General features: G+C 35.2%; 1 protein-coding gene across 5 annotated transcripts in view; it reads left to right on the top strand.

Moving 5' to 3' along the window:
* Positions 1 to 20,207, top strand: part of CHL1 (cell adhesion molecule L1 like) — a 279,616-nt gene that overhangs the window by 224,837 nt on the left and 34,572 nt on the right. For all 5 annotated transcript variants that reach the window (XM_069084078.1, XM_069084075.1, XM_069084080.1 and 2 more), the window contains 5 exons: positions 7,032 to 7,197; positions 11,881 to 12,008; positions 14,108 to 14,209; positions 14,414 to 14,611; positions 16,472 to 16,542. In XM_069084078.1, coding sequence (XP_068940179.1) covers positions 7,032 to 7,197; positions 11,881 to 12,008; positions 14,108 to 14,209; positions 14,414 to 14,611; positions 16,472 to 16,542 — 665 coding nt within the window. The remainder of the gene's footprint in view (positions 1 to 7,031; positions 7,198 to 11,880; positions 12,009 to 14,107; positions 14,210 to 14,413; positions 14,612 to 16,471; positions 16,543 to 20,207) is intronic.

Below are 20,207 nucleotides of genomic sequence, written 5' to 3'. Positions count from 1 at the left end.
TGTATGCATGTGTGTGAAATGTGAGGTGTGAGTTGTGATATAATTTATATGGAAACTGACTGATCATGTAGATCATGACCCATCCATGTCTATTTCATGTGACTCTTGTCCATACCTTCCCACAAATTTTTCACCCAGGGAGTCCACCCAATGTGCTAGAAGAGGCTTTCTTTCCTTTCTCCTGTTATTTTAAGGGTGCCTGTGGAGCACTCTGGATAGTTACCTGTCTACCGACACCTTTCCCCATTGTCTTTTCCTATCTCACCTTTACGTGATAATATATTTTACTACTATTCTTCAAAGTTCCTCATTGGTCATATGTGACACCCTATGTATGCCTATCATGTGCCTCTCTATTGTTCTCTAATATCAATTTTTAATTATTTGGAAACTCTTATTCTGTATGCCTTAATGCTATGCAGCAACACTGCGAGAATGTTGGAGTTAAAAAGCTTTGCTTTTCTTTCCTTAGGAAGCTTGGAGTCATTAATGGACCTTTGTCAGTTCTCAAAAGTTTTCTTACTCTTTCTATTCAGTTCCAAGAAGGCCCATTTACTATCATTCCCTTATTTTATTTAATTGTCAGTGTCTTCATTTCTATTGCTTCTGACTGTGATGAGTATAAACATGTTGAAATCTCCCTGAAACTTCAGAAGATGCTAAATAGGGTCCGTCATTCCACAATCATCCTCTATCTCTCCTTCCTTTGTCAGCTTGACTGCTTGAAAAACCCACCTCCTTTGATGTTTCAGTTTCCTTCCTTTGGACTTTTCTTAATTCTCAATTGTTTATCTTTAGTTTCATCATTCAGCTGAAACTCCTCTCTCCAAAGTCATCAATGAGCTTTTAAACTCCAATTCTAATGACCTGTCCTCAGTCATTATTTTCCTTGACCTTTCTGCTGAATTTGACTCTCCTCTCCTGCATACTCTCTCCTCTTTCTTTTTTGGACTTGGACCTCTCCTCTCTCCTGTTGAAATGAGTCTTCATGATCTCATTTGCTGATCAGTCATTTATGTCTCATTTACTACCTCTGGATGTTGCCTAAGGCCTTGTCCCTGGTTTTCTTTCTCTATATTTTCTTACTTAGTGATGTCATCCACTCTTATGGGTTCAATCAACATCTCTATGTAATGCCTCTAAGATTGATATATACAGTCCTAGTTTCTCTCCTGAGATCCAGTCCCACATCGCCAATTGCCTATTTTAAACATGATGTCTCAGAAGCATCAAATCTAGCATGTCCAAAGAAAGATTCATTATCCTTCCCCTCAAAAATGTCCTTCTTTCAAACTCCCCTGTTACTGTCAAAAGTATACCCAGATTCACAATGTTGGTGCTATTCTTGCCTTTTCATATTCATTCACCCCTCATATATAATCAGTTGCCAAATATGTCATTTCTCTTATATACATTCCCTTCTATCCACCTTGGTTGAAACATTCATTGTTACTCCCCCAAACTTCTGTGATAACCTTTTTTAGTCACCCTATCTCAAACCTCCTCCCACTCCAATCTCTCTTCCCCTACAGTTCCAAAGTGATTTTTCTAAATGCCACAGCTGATCATTTCATGCATATATACAACAAACTCTAGTGCTTCCTTTTTACCTCTAGGATCATAAATAAAACCGCCTTTGAAATTTAAAGCTTTTCATACTTTAGCCCCTTAAAACCCTCTCCATTTTCTTATGCTTTATTCCCCTTTTCACACTCTTTGTTCAAGTCTATTTACTGTTTCTCATACATGGAACTCCATCTTCCTTTTCTCCTCTTCTCTACTCTTTGCCTGAGCTTGAAACTCACTTGATATTCACCAAAACATTTCAAAATTCCAGGCATCCTTCAAGACTCATTTCAAGAGGTATCTTCTTTGAAAAGCCTTTCATACTCCACCACAATTCCCCAATTGCCAGATTATTGACTCCCAAAATGACCTCTTATTTATTTTTATATATTCTGCATATATTCAGATGGGTAAATGCTGTTTCCCACATTAGAATGTAAGCTCTTGAGTTGAGGGAAAATTCATCTCTGTTGAATTATCCTCAGTGCTGAACAAAATGCTTGGCAAAGAATAAGCATCTCATAAATCCTTACTGATCAGTTGAACTATATAATCTGCATACACAGATACTGGTTACTGATGACCAATCTTTATAGGTTTTCCAGCCAAACATGTGTCGTAATCTGGGCACTGGACATGAGTCATTAAATTGATATTTCCTATGGTAGCCAGTTAGTTCATCCTCTTTTCAGTGGTCATAGAACATCAGGGTTGTGGAGCTTGACAAAATCTACACAATTGGGGTGGCCAGGTAGCACAGTGAGTAAAAGCACTGGCCCCATTGTCGGGATGATCTGGGATCAAATCCGGGCTCAGACACTTAGCACCCACCCAGAAACACCTGGCCATGTAACCTTGAGCAAGTTACTTAACCCCAGTTGCTTAAAAAAATCTATACAATCTGCAGAGAATAACATTTGGAGGACATAAACATCCACAATGTAACCTTCTTCACCTTGAACACTGTGCTAGATTTCCTAGAATACAGTGGCATACAGCTTTGAAGAATATCTATCATCCACCTGTCCATCTATCTATCTATCCATCTATCTATCCATCCATCTATCCATCCATCCATCCATCCATCCACCTATCTAATTTTGGGTCTCCTTATATGTTTATGATAGAGAGTGATTGAATAATATTATTTCTGTTTTGCTTTTTTTGCAACTGAATGATTTTTTAATTATGCAATAGAGATTTTTTTTGGAAAAGGCATTTTAAGATAGTTTTGATCTATCAAACCAAATGTGATTTCAGCCTCACAATCAACAAAACAAATATGCACAATATAATAGTTTATTCTTTGCATCATTCAGTTAATTATGAATATGATAAAGGTGTGGTCTAATGCTGAATAATTATCATGAAAGCCTACTTGTCCCCTTTTAGTACTTTCACTGAAGATGCCACTTATATGTGTAGATGTCTTATAAAAAATGGTATATTGATAGCAGAGTAGATATATATGTTGGTAAGTGTTGATATGTTTTTCTCAGTTGTCTTTGTTTGTTTGTTTGTTTGTTTGAGGATGGAGAATTGGAGATATTATAAGGTCTAAAGTTTGGTTACTTTTTTTTTAATGTGCTTGGTATTCCTGCCTCCTTCAGGTACTTTGAGTATTGATCCCTCGGTGCTCTCATAATTGTCTCTCCTCTATATCTAATCTGTATATACTTGGTCCAGTCAGACTTTGCCGATCTTTCTTTTCTTTGATACTGTTTCTGCCTCTTAAATACATTTATTTGAAGCATGTGATTTGTATGTTTGGGGTTTTCCCAATTGTTGATGGTGAAAATGTTTGATATTGTAATCTTTACAGATCTTTAGGGGTTTTTTCTCCTTCCGTATGAAGTCTTCTTTCTGCCTTTATCCTTAAATGTCCTAGGGATGACTTTGTTTAGTTGGATCTCTTGCTAGTCTTCCTCTAAAATGTTTTTGCTTTGTCTTCTGAGGAGATACTGCTCACAAGCATCCATCATCCATCTCTGTAAGACTTTCCCATTAATTTATATTCTAAACCAATGTTCTCTTGGCTGACATCTCTCTTGCCTTGGCAACTAAATCTTATGTTTGCACGCTACAGCACTGCCTGTGATCTTTTGGTCTTGTTGGGGAAATGGATTAAAAATGATTGCACTTCAGTATAAAATTATTGTGATTAATGTTGCTGTCATTCATGATGTTCATTTCCAATTGTGCATGATTGACTACAGAACATAGCTAAGTTCTGAGAATGGATGAAGTGCTGGACTTGGGTCTCAGACACTCACTAGCTGTGCAACCCAGCATATGTCCCTCAATCTCAGTTTCCTTCTCTGTTAAATGAAGATAATAATGGCACCACCCTCACCGTGCTGTTGTGAGGATCAAGTGAGATAGCATGTGTAAAGTATTTTCCAAACATTAAGGCTCTAAGTAAATGCTACAATACATACACATACACACACATACACACATATACATATACATATTTTCCTCATTATGGTTTATTCTTAATTTTTTTATAATTCTGATCTTTGCCCTGGTAAATCTGACTTTAGAAAGAGCAAAGATTCAGTGATGATTGCCACATAAATATCAAGGCTTTTTTTTCCTAACAACAAATTATAATATAATAAAAATCTCTATTTTTCCAAGGTTGTTACTTCTCACAATATCCAGTGGCTAGCAATTGTTTTTCTCAAATTAATCATGATTTAAACACACGAGGCTTCTGCATAGTCTCTGAAATGTCTCTTTTCCTTTATAATCATGTTTTCCCATATATTTCACATCATCTTCTGTTTCTTCTACCTTTTTTTCTGAAGGCATCAAATATCTGAGTGTATATGAATTTAATTTGTAGGGTCTTTCTCAGTTCTTCATAGAATTTTTCTACCTCCTTCTCTTAAGTAACTAAGTGCATAAATTATAATTATTTTCATCGTTAGAACTTTTTAAACATATCATCAGAACTACAGTATGAGAGGAAAGATATTCCTGAAATTGTGTTTCTTCTTGCCTTTGGAAATATGAGAAAATTTACTCAGTCTGCTTCTCTATATGTCTCTCAAAGGATCATCTGGGAGAACTCTTTCCAGTTAACTGTTATTTCCATTTTTTTCTTCTGGTTTGATGGATAACAAGAAAGTAAAGATTCATATGTTTCAGCACTTCTAGCAATATATCTCCTTGGCTACTGGGCAAAGATCTTACATATAGGGAATTACCCCTCAGATTCAAAAGTATAGATGGCCTACAAACTGTGTTTTTAGCACCTTGTTCCTTTCACACCACTCATATGTTATAACTGAAGAAACAGAAGAGGACTTCATACTTTGCATATTTTTTTGTTTCTTGGGTTGTCATGACCCAAAAATTCATCACCAAGTGGTCAACCTATTGCTCATAAGCCAATACTTACCAAAACAGACAGTCTAATACTAAGGTATATATTCTATTGGTACAGCCTTGGGTCACCTCTACACCAAACTGAGATACTGGATCAGGACTTTGTGGAAGTGTGTGTGTGTATGTGTGTGCATGCACACATGTATAGGTGTGTGTGTGCCTGTCCTGCCTGATGTCTTTCCCAAAGGAAGGAAGTGAGTATGTGAATATCCATCTACATATGCTCTGAGTTGATATCAACTACCAGGTTCAAAACTGATTTTAAGTGTCACAGCTAACATATTGACAAAGAAATTGTGAGTGTGACCTCTGGCTAATTACTTAACTACTTAGTGTCTGTCTGACATGATGCAAGGAATCATCTTACTCTAGAAATCCTTTAAGTGTTAAAATCACACTGAGAAAATGTATGTATTTAAATATTCAAATGTTTGTGTGATGCACTTAGGTATGTGTGTGTGTGTGTGTCTGTCTATCTGTCTCTCTCTCTCTCTCTCTCTCTCCCTCTCTCTTTATCTGCATATGTATATACCTACAGAGATACATGCAAATGCATAGGAATGTGTTATGTATGCATGTGTGTATATACTAGTACAATGGATTTAATGCTACACTTAGAGTCAGGAAAACTTGAATTCAAATACTTCCTCAGATATTAGCTCTGTTACCCTGAAATCAATCTATTAGCCTCAATTCTTTTATCTATATGCCGGAATAGTCACAGCACTTACCTCACAGGGTTATTGTGAGTATGAGATAATATATGTAAAGCACTTTGCAAACTGTAAAGTTCCATATGCATGTTTTTTGAAATTATAAATATGTCATATGTATAAACATAGCTATGTGCATATATTCACATCATTAACCAAATTTTTGTATCTATTTCAAATTAAACCAAACTTAGAGATAATATTTTTCATTTGGAATTTTGTTCATACATTGAAATGGAAGTTAGATATAAGATGTTAATGTGTAGATGTATACGTATTTGTTTGGTTGCATTTATCTCTTTCAGTCTATTACACACACATTCTAAACAACTAAGTTTACTAAATCTTTTACTTTTAATCACATTTTGGGGAGATTATATAGATTACAAAATATATAATCATATTGGAAATGCCAGATTGGGTTAAACCCATCCCAATATCCAGTCTATATCTGACACCAAATGGGGGAAGGCACCATACCCCTTCAAATGTCATCCAGATGTTAGGTTCCATCCCATCCCTGATACTGTCATCAGAAATGGCATTTTGTTTTCACTCCAAAACACTCACTTATGTTGAATTTTAACTAAATTTCTATTATCAGTTTTTATTATATATTTAGCCCACTCCATTTTGATAGCTGTTCTCTTATAATGATCAACTTAACTGCTGATTTTCACATAAACATTAAATACAAGTTTAATAAGTTAATAAATTAAATTTTAGAAAATAAAATTATAGACCACTTCATTAAATTTTTGATACCATCCAGTTATAAAAGAATGGAAACACTTATCCATATATTTTCTCATTTGAATATCCATTTGGCTTTCAATTGTCCACATCTGGAAATCCAGTGAAAAATTAGATGCCTTATCTTACTTTATTGTAAAGTTTTAGAGGGGAAATCATCTAATGATTAGCTAAAATTTTGATCTCTTAACAATTGTCTACATACCTTCTGGTTGTCCTCCCTTGAATGGGATGCCATTGAATTTTATTTTCTTTTTAGTCTATATTTCTGATTAAGAATACCTCTTCCACTTCAGCAATCCAAATTATCACTGTTCTGCAATATACAGTCCTAGAGATTTGCCTGGAGTACTGAATGGTCATGTGACTTGACCAGCATTACATGGTCAGTTTGAGTTTCAGACAGAAACTGAACACAGCTATTCCTGGTGCAAAGGCCTTTTCTCTGCTACTTCCCATTTCCTCTCAGGAAGTTAATAACAACAATAAATGAAGTCAAGAAAATAACAGTAGCAAACCTGGCATAAGCACTTTCCATGTTCATCAGACAATGGCGTCATTAAAACTGAATCCAATTCTAAACAATGTCTCTGTGTGATTTCCCAGATGCTACAAACCTTACCATTTCCCCACTGAATCCTAATATCGTCAAGTCACACTTACTAGTCTTGCACTGTGAGACAGAGTGTGATTCACATTTGAAGCACAGTTTGAAGTTATCTTGGAGTAAAGACGGGGAAGCCCTTGAAGCTAATGGAACTGAAGATATCAGGTAATCAATGGGGATGCATCCTCTATTAGATGGTAACTTACACAGAAGGTAAGAGGCTTTGCACTTTGGGAGGAAAGTTGAGAATTAAGCAGTTATTAAATATGATGAAAAAATAAACCTAAAATATCTCAATGATCTCTTTCCCAATGTTTGTAGAAAAGGTAGCACTGTTAAGCTTGTTTTTTTTCTACCAAAATTATATACTCTTGTTTTTTTTTCTGCAGATTTCTTTATTAGAAAATAGTTAGACTGACCTAATCTATCAACTATGAGATGGTCTACATATAGCACCTTATAAGTAGCCTTTACTTAGGTATCTGAAGAGATAAATGAACATTTGTCAAGGGACAAGAAAAAGTAAAAGGACACATCGCCCTCTAAGCACTATAGTTGACAAGAATGTCTACAAAATGTTTAGTAAATATCTACAATTTTCAATTTGGAGTAACAGAGATAGCTAGGCTCATTTTCTGTTGTTGGGCATCTCCAGGAAGTTGTTTTGTCAACATTAATGATTTTCTGTTTGTCTTTCTGGACAATCTGTTGCAAGAAAAATATTTTTGTGGAGCATGAATGTTTCAGAGATGCAGTAGAATATATAGAAAGCAATATTTGGTTTTTTCTACTTTTTTTTTCTTTTTGGATGGGGAATTGGGGTTAAGTGACTTGCCCAAGGTCACGTGACTAGTAAGTGTTAAGTGTCTGAGGCCATATTTGAACTCAGGCCCTCCTGACTCCAGAGTCGGTGCTCTATTCACTGTGCCACCTAGCCGCCCCTTTTTTCTACTATTTCTGAAGAAATATTTTGAGCACCAGCACTGAAGGCAGAGGACCTTTATTCAAATCACATCTCTGTTATTTCCTAGAGATAGCTAGGTGGCACAGTGGATAATGTATTGTTCTTGGATTTTGGAACACTTGAATTCAAATCTGGCCTCAGATACTTACTTGTGTTACTCTGAGCAATTCACATGACTCCTATCAGTCTAAGTTTCCTCATCTATAAAATGAGAATAAAATAGCCATTACTCCACAGGGTTGTTTTGAATGCCAGATAAGTTAGTATCCACAAAGTATGCTGAAACTTTTTTTTTTTGCTTTTTGGAATGCAATTAAGGTTAAGTGACTTGTCCAAAGTCACACGGCTAGTAATTGTGTCAAGTGTCTGAGGCTGGATTTGAACTCAGGCCTCCTGACTCCAGGGCCGGTGCTCTATTCACTGCACCATCTAGCCGCCCCTCTGCTGAAACCTTTAACTAGATCTCTAAAAGCTAGCAATTCTGCTTTCCCTCCTCCTTTTTAATCTTGCTTTTCTCCATCATCATCTTTATATTATCATGATCTTGTTGATGTTTACGCAGATAACATACCTTTCCAAGTCTTGTTGTTGCTGTTCAGTTGTTCAGGTGTTTGACTATTTGGACCCCATTTGGAGTTTTCATTTTCCATTTCCTTCTCCAGCTAATTTTAAATATGAGGAAACTAATATAAACAGGGTTAAGTGACTTGCACAGGGTTAAATAGGTAGTAAGTTTCTGACTCCAAGCCTGGTGCTCTATCCACTGGATGATAATTTTTCATATGCAAAATGTAGAGGTTCGACTTGATGGCTTCTGTGATGCTTATATATTTAGAGAGAAGGAAAATGTTCCTATTATTTAGGAATATCATTTTCAATACATAAGGAACAAGATATATACACTGAGGTCCATTATTCCTAAATAAAAGAATCCTAAGAAAGAATAGCATGATATACTTTTTAGGTGACATTTATATATGGAGAAGAGAACATTTATCTGATGCTTTTGTGTGTTTTAATTAGGAAGAATTATAAAACCTGCCAACTTTTTGCTGAAGATAATGTATTTTTTTTCTCACAGTATCTAGTACTGTGAAACTATCATTGTAATACACCAAACATTCTGATTTGGGATATAAAAAAAAATCAAAGGAATCACATATGTTTCAGGAATATATTAAGAGTCTTAGTTGGAGGCAGCATGATTGTGGGAAGAATGAAAATCAGTCTCTAGTGCTATATGTCCAAAATCAAGCCCATCCTTTTTTTCAAACTCTTGGAGTTCAATCCTCTTCCAAATTCCATCGTTTATTTGCAGGGCACCTCCTTCCAGGCAGTCACCTAGGTTTGTGACCAAGAGATATCTGATGCCTCACTGTCTCCACATACTCCACATCCTATCAGTTTCTAAGTCTTGTTGAGAAAGCTCAGTGGTAGAGTGGATAAAGCATTAAAGTTGGTGTCAGGATGATCTGAATTTGAATCTTGCCTCAGATACTAGTTATTACCCTGGGTAACAGCCTCAGTTTCCTCATTTTCAAAACAGAGATAATTCACTGAGCTGTTACATGGATCAAATAAATGAACTATGTAAACCCTGTGCAAACCTTGATGTCCTGTATAAATGTAAACTAGAGAAACTCAGAGTAGGGGATAGAACTGGATTTGGGGCTGTGAAGACCTGAGTGCTAGTCTTGTCACTGACATAATGTGACTATGTGAACCTAGGCTTATCACTTATATTGTTGATAGTCTGAGAAGATCTCTATGACTCTGAGCTTCAGAGATGATGACCTGAATTGACAGATGTAGTTATCTCATATATGAGATACTTATATTTATTAATTTACAGATCTAATCCAATCACTATCCACATATCAGCTATTATTGTGACTCTCCACCCACCCCATCTCAAAAATTTTACTGGGTCATCTTCACTTCCTCAAGTTTCAGAAAATGTGGTGGCCCTTCTTTTCCAGGATGTAACCTCTGCAGTTGTCCCCATGAGCCAAACCCATCTTGTATAACATAGGATACTGTCCCATTAATTGGTCATCTCTTTCTCAGCTCCATATTATCCATCTTTCCCTTTCTTGCCTGCTTTTCCTCCGAAGTCATAAAATATTTAAGATTTAAGCAATAACATCACTTAAATTATCATCTTTTCTCATGTCCTTCCTTTGATGACAAGTTTATAGAAAAAAAACAGTCAGTTCCTATTCCCTCCACCTCCACATTCATTCCTTAGGATTCTAACCTCTGTTTGGATGTACCATTACTACTGAAACTAATCTCTTCAAGGTTAATATTGGACACCTCATTGTCAAATCCTTTAGCCTTTTCAAAGTTATTCTCAAATTTGTTAAAATATTAATTCTTCTTGACTACTGCCTCCTTGATTCTTTCTCCACCCTCCTCTCTATGATGCTAGTTTCCTTTAGCTCTCCTAATTTTGGCTATTCATCATTCACTTTCCCTTGTTTCTTTTCTTAAGTTTGGTCCCTGAGTATAATTCTCATTAAAGGTACTGTATTTTTCTCTCTTCTCAACTGCCTCCAATTCTCTCTATTCAATGGCCATGCTGCCTCTATACAACTAAGACTCACATCCTACTCACTCTCAGCTGTGGTTCTAAGAAGCTGTAGCATGCACAGTATCCACATCTCAGTAAAACTGTCTTGGTAGATGGGCTAAACCAGGTTGAAGGTTACCAGTTGACCCCAATCCCATCAGTGAGTTAAGGGAATTTCTGCTCCAAGCTTGTAAAGATTTCCTCTGGCAGAATGGGTGAAGGAGAACAATTTGTTCCAAAGGCCATGAAGGTGGATGGATGAAGCAAGTGCTAGGGGGTGCTCAGAAATTGGTCAGACACTGAAGACACCAAGGTCATCCACTGCATTCCAAGGCATCTCAACAATCCTGACTTTTGTCTTGACGTGGGAATTCCATGATTCTAGAAGAAAACGAAACTGATGATCTTGTACCACTCTGCCCCACTTACAATCCAATTAATACTCAAGTCAAGATACCATCCTGTGATACCAGGAGTACTGTTCAAAAATTACAAATCATTGACAGCAACAAGACTGACATCCTTATTTCTAATCATGAGCTTTTTCCATTATTACAATGGAATTTTTACAATTTTTATTTTAACTGCTTACAGATCACCTAGGTGTTCTATTGGTACCTCAAATTCAATATGTACAAACTTAAACTTATTATAGTTATCATTCCAACTCAAACACATCCCTCCTCTGAATTTCCCTATTGGTAATTATATAACCACTTTCTCAGTCATTCAACTTTAAAACCTTGGTTTTATCCTTGAGTATTTCTTTTTCTTCTTCCTACATGTCAATGCAATGATCAATTTTCTCTAACGTATTTATTACATCTGCTTCATACTTTTCCCTTGTACAGTAAATACCCCAAACTCCAGTTCCCATTGCTCATCATCTGAATTATTGCAATAGCCACAAATTGGTCTCACCGTCTCACATCTGTTATTTTTTCAATTCTGTTTTCTTCACACAACTCCCAAAACAATCATATAACTACTCTTCTCCAAAGCCTGTTCCTCCTGGCTAAGTGGATAAAATACAGGATCCACATTCAAAGCCTTTCTCAATGTGTTTCAATCTATCTTTCCAGTCATATCTTAAGGCATTCTCCTGAATAGACTATGCTTTAACAAAATTGGATTACTTATTATTCCCTGAATTTATCTTTTATTTCTCTATTTTTCCTGCATTATTCTCTTTCCTGGAGGAGAAATTTATTACCCCCAATGATGAGCTTCCATGAAATCATATTCAGAATATTATAGCATTTGTTTCTGGATATTTGTTTCCTTTTTTTCATAATTGCGATTTTCTTTTCAGCCGGATAATTATTGAAGGAGACAAGCTGACTATATCAAATGTCACTTTAGAGGATGAAGGATTGTACTCCTGCCTTGCTAATACTACTCTTGATAGGGCAATGGCTGCAACTCAAGTGACCGTCCTTGGTAAGTCTGTCATTGTTCATCATAGGAAGAAATATATTTGTATTTACCTCTTCATTCCTGATTAAATTATTTTCATAACAATAGATCTAAAATGCTGTTTCCCTGTATTTTTAAGCTTTATTTCCAATTTTGTTTTTTTCACTTTATGAAGTTAGAAGATGATTAAACTTCCTTATGCTCATGTGTTCAATTTCGGGCTTATTGTAAGCAGCATGGCACGCTGGACTTGAGGTCAAAGGATCTTTGGGATTCAGATTGGGTACCGGGAAGAGCTTTAAGGACCATCTCACCCAGCCCTTTCATTTTTCCACATGAGACTTAGACAATTTGTGTGTCTCTTCTGAGGTCACATAACTGGTGATCTTTCACAAAGATCAGAGGATCCCAGTCATATAAATGGAAAAGAACAAAAAGGTGATGTGTATCAGCCTCATTTCTACAGAGGAGCTTACTGAGGCTCATGCAGGATATGTAATATATAGCAGATACCCAGCCTTCTGATTCCAAAACCAGAACAGGTCTTTAGTGGTCAATGTTGACATTCACACCAGGAGGACAAAGGCAGTTGAAACCCTTTATTAGGTCTCCAGGCTGTGTACCAGAAGGGGTTTGTTAAAATTTTGGCTCTATTTTACTGCTGTGGTTACATTGTTTATTTAACTGGACATGGGCCTCAATTTCCTTATATGTAAAATGAGTGGTTAAACTAAGTAGATAAGCCGTAAGGTCTATTGCAGTATTAAATTGTTTGTTCTATGAATTCCTATATGATTTCCTACCTCACATTTACTTACGTACCCCCTCCTCAGATATAAACAAGACATATGTGATTTCTTTTTCTCCATGTAATTCCTGCCAAGTATACAAAGAGACAAATTCATAAAATCACAGCTGCTATTCACTTAAATTAATCAACCTATTTCTTTCTTATTTACTTTTTTCATTAAAAAAAGAAACTAATTTATTGGTGTTGGGATATGGAGATGTTATTTCTAAATATCTTTAAAAGTTCTGTATAACATAAATGTCTATAAACAAATACAGATATACATATTTGAACTATTTTAATCTTTATCTTAATGGTTGTATAATACAATTATAAATCTATCATAGTTCTCCATAAGGTTGTCCTATGATATGCACTACATTGATTAATTGATTTTTTCTAAAAAAATTTCAAAAATTAAAAAAAAAACACATGCTTAATTCCCCCCATAAAAATATGACAGTTCATGGCAAATTGGATGATATATTCTGAGGCAGCTCTCCTTTCAACTCTTTTCTGCAAGTCCATCCATCTTAGTTTCATTCTGTTCTCTTTACATAAGAGTGAATAGATTTTAGTTTCAGATGTGTGCCATGCTCTGGTGGGCACCTCCTCACACTACATGGGCCTGTGCACACACAGTGTCTGCACAATTGTAGGCAGTGTGGGGCAATGGAAAGACAACTTGGATTCCGAAGACAAATTCCTGAATTTGAGCCCTGCTACTTACAGCCTATATGACCTAGTGTGCTTTTCTGACCTTGAGTTTTCTCTTCTCTACAAAGGGGGCATAAATTAAATGACCACAAAGTTCATATCTAATTCTAAATTTATCATCCTGTTAATTTAAACCAAACCTTTCTAAAGAATACTAAAATGTGAAAAAGGGATAATTTCCCTTTTTTCCTAAGACAAGAGAGGATTGAGCCCTCGTTGCCACTGGTCACATTTTGAGAAGCTATCGTGTGTGTATGTATATACATACATATATAGGCATACTATATATATCCATACATACACACATACATATATGTGTGCATTATAATATGCATTTGTGAACTTATTTCCTAATTTGTGAAAATAATTTGTCAGATATTTCTAAGGAATTACTGGAGAATTTTTTTTTTTGATATATGTGTAAAGGATATAGTAGTAATTAAGTAACTCAGTGGATAGAATTCTACCTTGAAGACAGAAAGAATTTTATTCAGCTTATGCTTCATATACTTACTAGTGGTGTGATCCTAGTCAAGTCTACTAAAAGAAAACACACACACACACACATCAATTACTTTGTGATAATGTATTTTCTTTTCTTTAAATTTTTATCCAGATGTTCCTGATCCACCAGAAAATCTCTATCTCTCTGAAAGGCATAACAGGAGTGTGCGGTTGACTTGGGAAGCTGGAGATAGCCACAATAGTGCCATAACTGGTAGAAAATACTCCAATAATCTCAGTTTTTCATTATGCCTCACAATGAAAAAAATTTTTTTTAATGATGTAAAGTTCCTCTTTGCAACATTATGAGACATGACTGAGGGGCCATTTTCACTTTAATTTTTGTATCACTCAGGAAGGAATATATTTTATTGTGCATAAGTATGTCTGATTCTGTGACCATGCTTTTTCCTCCTAGAGTTCATTATAGAGTTTGAAGGCAATAAAGATGAACCAGGAAAGTGGGCTGAATTGACTAAAATTCAAGGAAATGAAACGACAGCCCTGTTATCATTGGCACCATATGTAAAATACCAGTTCCGTGTGATAGGTGTAAATGCTGTGGGAAGGAGTCTACCAAGTGATCCTTCTGACTATCATGAAACTCCACCTGCAGGTAAATAGATAATTTAACTCTATGAATATTTTAGCTTAGCCTGTCCTATTAATGTAAGAGGAACCTCGCTCGAAACCCTCTGAAAATTCCCCCATCCCCACAAATTTCAAGAAACAGATTAGTTAAAACTGTGGGCCTTACCAGTAGTATAGAAATACCTGCTTACACATGGCAAGAAGGATATAAGGAGATATACTTGTCTTCTAGTCTATCATTTTTTTTTCTGTTCTGAGAGATGTAGCAGCGCATATGATTCCTAGAAAATTAGTGATACCTGTTACTGTAAGCTGATTCTAAGTGGCTTTTAGTGATTAAGGTTGGCATTCTGTTATACCCAGGAGGACAAAGGAAGTTGGAAACCTTCATTAGTGTGACAAGCCAGGATACGTAGACCATGGCATCTTTGTAGGCACCAGTCTAGATTTAATGAGATAAGAATGGATATAGAGGTACTTTGGCTGCCTCTATTCACATTTCCCCTTCCTCCCTCTGGTGAAGGGAGCTTTATGTGACTCTATCATTCACTTCAATTCTTTGCAAATTTCTTGTGAGTTGAGAACATTCAGAATATTCAGTAATTCATGTGCAAGAATGTACAATTCTCATTAGGTAACACAATGGTGTTTTATCCATGATTAGTAAATTAGAAAAAAATTTACATATATATATATTACTTACGAATAAGTAAATTATAGATATTATTATGTATATCATATCTATATATATGTAATTAAATCCATAATTTACTTATATAGAAAGTTAAATTTTGAATTGGAAGTTGATTTTGTTTTTCAAAGGCTTTTTTTTCCCCTTAAAAAGTAAGCTTCCTAAAATCAATCTTTCAGTTTCTTTGGATTTTCCCTCCACCTAAAATAATTGGTTTGGGTGTGTTTGATGTGTGTTTTGTATAATCTCATAATCCCTGGTCAACCCCTCAGGACTTTAGACTTTTTTGAACTTCAAATAAATTCTAAGATTAAGACCCCTCCTTTGGGCATTTATTCTTAGTGTGTTCTTCCCCAGCATGATCTCATACATTGTTCCTGGCCTAACACCAATGCAGGAATCTGTTTGCTTGTGCAATAACTGCAATAGAAATAAGGGGCAATCATCTGTGTCATTTATTTTACACTAAACTTGTTACATATCTCTATTGTTAGCAGATTTTCCATTTTTACATACAAGACTGTCTTTTGAAAGGAATCATTCTTTATTGTCTACTTGGTTTTCCATTTGAATTGCCTGCTTATTTCCCATTGTTTTGTAGGTTCCCCAAGATGACTTATTGTACTGAGCCAGGTGTTATAAAAATAATCATCTTGTCATTTTTTGAATTAATAACATTGAGCACCACTTTAAAGCAAGGATTTTTAATCTGTGTGTATATGTGTGATGGGCCCCTTTGGCAATCTGGTGAAAGCTAATAACTTCTCAGAATAATGTTATTAAATGCAGAAAATAAAATGAAAAAAGGGAACTGATTATATTAAAAATGAATTACTTGTTTTTCATGTATATGTGTATATATACATATATACAAATATATGTACAATTTTAATTGTACCATTTTGTACCAAGCTGTGGGAATTTTGGTTTATTTTATTTATTTTTCAAGCAGTCAGATGGGGAATATTTTGGAAACATAACTCAATGTAATGGAGGAATGTGAAAAATCATAGGTGAAATTATGTTAAGAAAATGTGAAATAATTAGAAATAATAAAACTAGTTTCCATAATTATTAATGTTCCCTTTCTTTTAACAATTTATGATGAATTTGAATGGAGAACTGGTGATTCTTATGTAGAATAGCAGATGATGAATGAAAAGATAATTTTAGTGTGTGTGATTTTTTTTTTAGCTCCAGACAAGAATCCAGAAAACATAAGAGTTGAAGCTTCTCAGCCCAAGGAAATGTTTATCAAATGGGAGGTAATATGATTATTTCTTTTTAGTTTCCTAATTTTTGTTTCTATAAGTCTCTTTTTAGATACTGGAAACTAAATAGCATGTTGATGATTATACTGTAGTGACTGGGTGTTCCTATCTATTCTAGCTGGGGCAAGTAGGTGGCACAGTAGATAGAATACCAGGCTTAAAGTCAGGAAGACTCATCTTCCTGGATTAAAATCTGGCCTCAGATACTTTATAGCTGTGTGACCCTGGGCAAGTCACCTAACCCTGTTTGCCTCAGTTTCCTCATCTATAAATGAGGTGGAGAAGAAAATGGCAAACCACTTCAGCATCTTTGCCAAGAAAACCCCAAATGGGGTAACAAAGAGTTGGACACAACTGAAAAACAACTCAACAACAATAAAATCTATTCTGTATTTATTTTGTATAGATATTTAAAAGAGTTCATGTTGTCTTTCCTAACATCAGATTAAACAACTTGATGTCAAGGATTGTTCAATTTTTGTTCGTGTACTCGTGGTTTTTAGCACATAGCAGGACTTAATAAATATGTATGGGATGATTGATCAATTGAGTAAATGCCAGAAACTATACTGAGTTCTCAAGGATACAAATAGTCTCTGACATCACCTTAAAGTGCATGGAAAAATATATACAAAATATATAGTGCAAATACAAAGTAGTTTGATGGAAAATAAAAGGAATCTGGGAGAGTGTAACTCCTAAACTGTGCTTTGGAGGAAGCTAATGATTCTATAATGAATTCTACATGAAAAGGGAGAGAATTTCAGGCTTGGGAGGGAATCTACAAAAAATCATGGTGGGACATGAAATGCCCTATTTGGGGAAACAAAAATAGAATAGCTTTCCCAGGATTAAGGACATACAAAAGGGAATAATATAAGTAGGGAAAGATATGTCAGAGACAAATTGTGAAGGACATTAAGTGCCAAACTATACTTTTGAAGCTTTCTGATAGGGAAAAACCTGGAGAAAGGCAGATAAATTAGTTAGCTATTGAAATAGTGCACATAAAGTGATGAGAGCTTGAACTAAAGTGATAACTGTGTCATTAAAGAGTATAGGACAGATAAGAAATGCCGTTGAGATGGGGAAAAAGACTTGACAATGGACTGGATATGAAGAGTGATGGAGAGTGAAGAAGTGAGGCTTACAGGTTGTGAACCTTAGGTGTACTCTTCATATTTCCAATAGAGAATAGAAACACGAGTACTTTCCTATCACTTGTTTTTTCACGGCCACATAGCAAACATCTCAAATTAGTCAATATCACATGAAAACATACAGTCAGATATTCATAAAAAAATCATAATTATTCTTAAATATGAAATTAAATCGATCTTAAAGAAATAGTATTTTACATTTTTTTTAAGATTACTACTTACTTAGTAATTCACTAGTTAATATCTTAGCCCTCTAAGTGGCATTCCCAAAACCATTGCCCAAAGACAATAAAGGGAAAAAAAGAGCATGAAAACATGCTTATTTCAGAAGGAAAGTTGGTCAGTTTCCCAAATGTGGAATGTTCCCAAATGAGATATCAATCAATCAATACTAGACCACAGAGGAACTGGGAGCCACACCCCTTACCCTCAGGTGAGAAAATCAGCTGATTTTGCTTTATATCTGCAAGCTAAGTCATGGGGAATCTGGGCTACTTGGTTTTTTCCCTCTTCCACTAAGGCCTTCCACTCTTAGCTCTTCACTCACACTCAAAGCGAATTCAATTCTGAATAATATTAAATGCAAAATGAAAAACTATTTTCCCATCTCAGAAAGAAAATGATCTGTATCTCAATACTAAAGGGAAGGGAAGTGAACAAGCATTAATTGTCTACCATGTTCAGATATTGTACTTATTAGTGTAGACTGGAATTATGCACCCAAGGGTCAACTGGAAATAATTTCTTCAACATCAAGTGAAAATCCTATTTTTCTGGGTGAAAACTCTATGATTTACTCAGTGCATTAGGCCTTCCTGAGTAGGGTCTGGATGAAATGTCATCAATGTGTTTTTCTACACAAAGTACACATAAACTATGGTCCCTAAATCAATGGAGATTTTCTTTGAGATGCAGGCAAATTGCCTTTAGATCCCTGCACTATAATAAAAGGGAACTTGAAATTTCTCCCCAATGGGTTCCTACTCACCCCAAATTCCACACTCACCCCAAAATAGAATGAGTATGCTCAATTAGAGACTGAAGAAAACAAGGTGAAATAAATTCCAAACAAGGGTGAACCTACAAGGGAAAAGGATTAAATATTTAGGATTGATTGTACATTTCTTAAGTCAGCACACAGATGTTACGCTCTGGACATGCAGTCCTTAGCAATTTGCTGTGCTGATAGAACACAAACTTTTGCCTGGACCTAAGCTCCCATACCTCTGATGGCTTAATCTCTGGACCTTTAAAAGTTCATAGGTCTCAATGTACAACATTACATCTGCAAGATATATTCCTTTATTTAAGGCAGAGTTGGAATAACAGAGACAGAAGTCACAGGATAACCTTATTGGGAGATAACAGTCTGAGGTATCTTTCCACTAGTGTTTAGAGAAGATTTTATCTTCTCCCTAAATTGCATAGAAAAGATTAATTAGTTTAAAAAATTAAAAAAATAAATGACTGAGAGTCTTTTGAATGTGTTCTCAGTTCTGTTTCAATATCCCATAGAATAGTTCCTCTTCTTCATAAGAGGACATTATAAAGTTGAAATATCTATAAAATGGGTAGAGACTTCCATTCTATCATATCTTTCCAGAAGCAGACTGCCCAGGTTCTTCCAGCTTCTTCCACATAGTTGCACATCTTCTGAGAACTGAGCTCCCATTGACTAGACCACCATTACACTGGTATATTAGATATGAACTTCTCTTTTTCAGTATCACTTATTAATATATGAACAGGAGGGGATTCTTCTTTTCTACGTTTTGGACATACTTAAAGAGAAATAAGTTCTAAAGTGTTTTCTGACTGTTAGCTCAAAAGAGATTTCGCCATCATAGAGTTTTGTAATGTGCTTGACCACTTGGTTACACATATATGTATATGTGTATATACATATGTTTGAATATGTATATGTATATATATACATGCATATGGATATATGCAAATATTATTTTAAAATTATTTATAGGTGCTGTTACTCTTTGACAAATATATTGTTCTGATAGCTCACGATTTCAAAATTAAATGAGAATTTTAGAACATAAAATTTATAAGCATATTTATCCCTATTATTCTCCATCTTCAGTGTATCATATTGTATCAGGGCTTAGAAAGTAGTAAAATTAAATGTCTCCACATTGGAAATTTTTAAAGAGTGTTTTAAAATGATTTATTCCCTAGGCTGTGCTGAGAGTAGCATAGCCGATGCTATTCTTTCTTGACAACAGCTTAAATTGTATATTAGAACCTCAGCCTTCTTTTATTCCTCTAGAGTATCTCAGTCCAGCACTAATGTCAACCAAGTACTAAAGTTCCAAAGAGTGGATATTCCAATTAATCAGATTACAATACTTTGTAATTACATAATGGCGTGTTGGGAAAGCAAAATCCTTTATAAACATTAATTCATTAATCCACTGCTATGGGAGTCAGGTTGGGTAGTTAGTATTCTCATCCTTTGATTGTCTATGTAGAAATAGGTTCTTAGAG

The sequence above is a fragment of the Petaurus breviceps genome, unplaced genomic scaffold (assembly GCF_028583685.1).
Source record: "Petaurus breviceps papuanus isolate PSGF00001 unplaced genomic scaffold, PetGlider_PUasm1.0 174, whole genome shotgun sequence".
NCBI lineage: Eukaryota > Metazoa > Chordata > Mammalia > Diprotodontia > Petauridae > Petaurus > Petaurus breviceps.
Note: the sequence above shows the minus strand (reverse complement) of the source record. Positions and strands in the feature narration are given on the sequence as shown.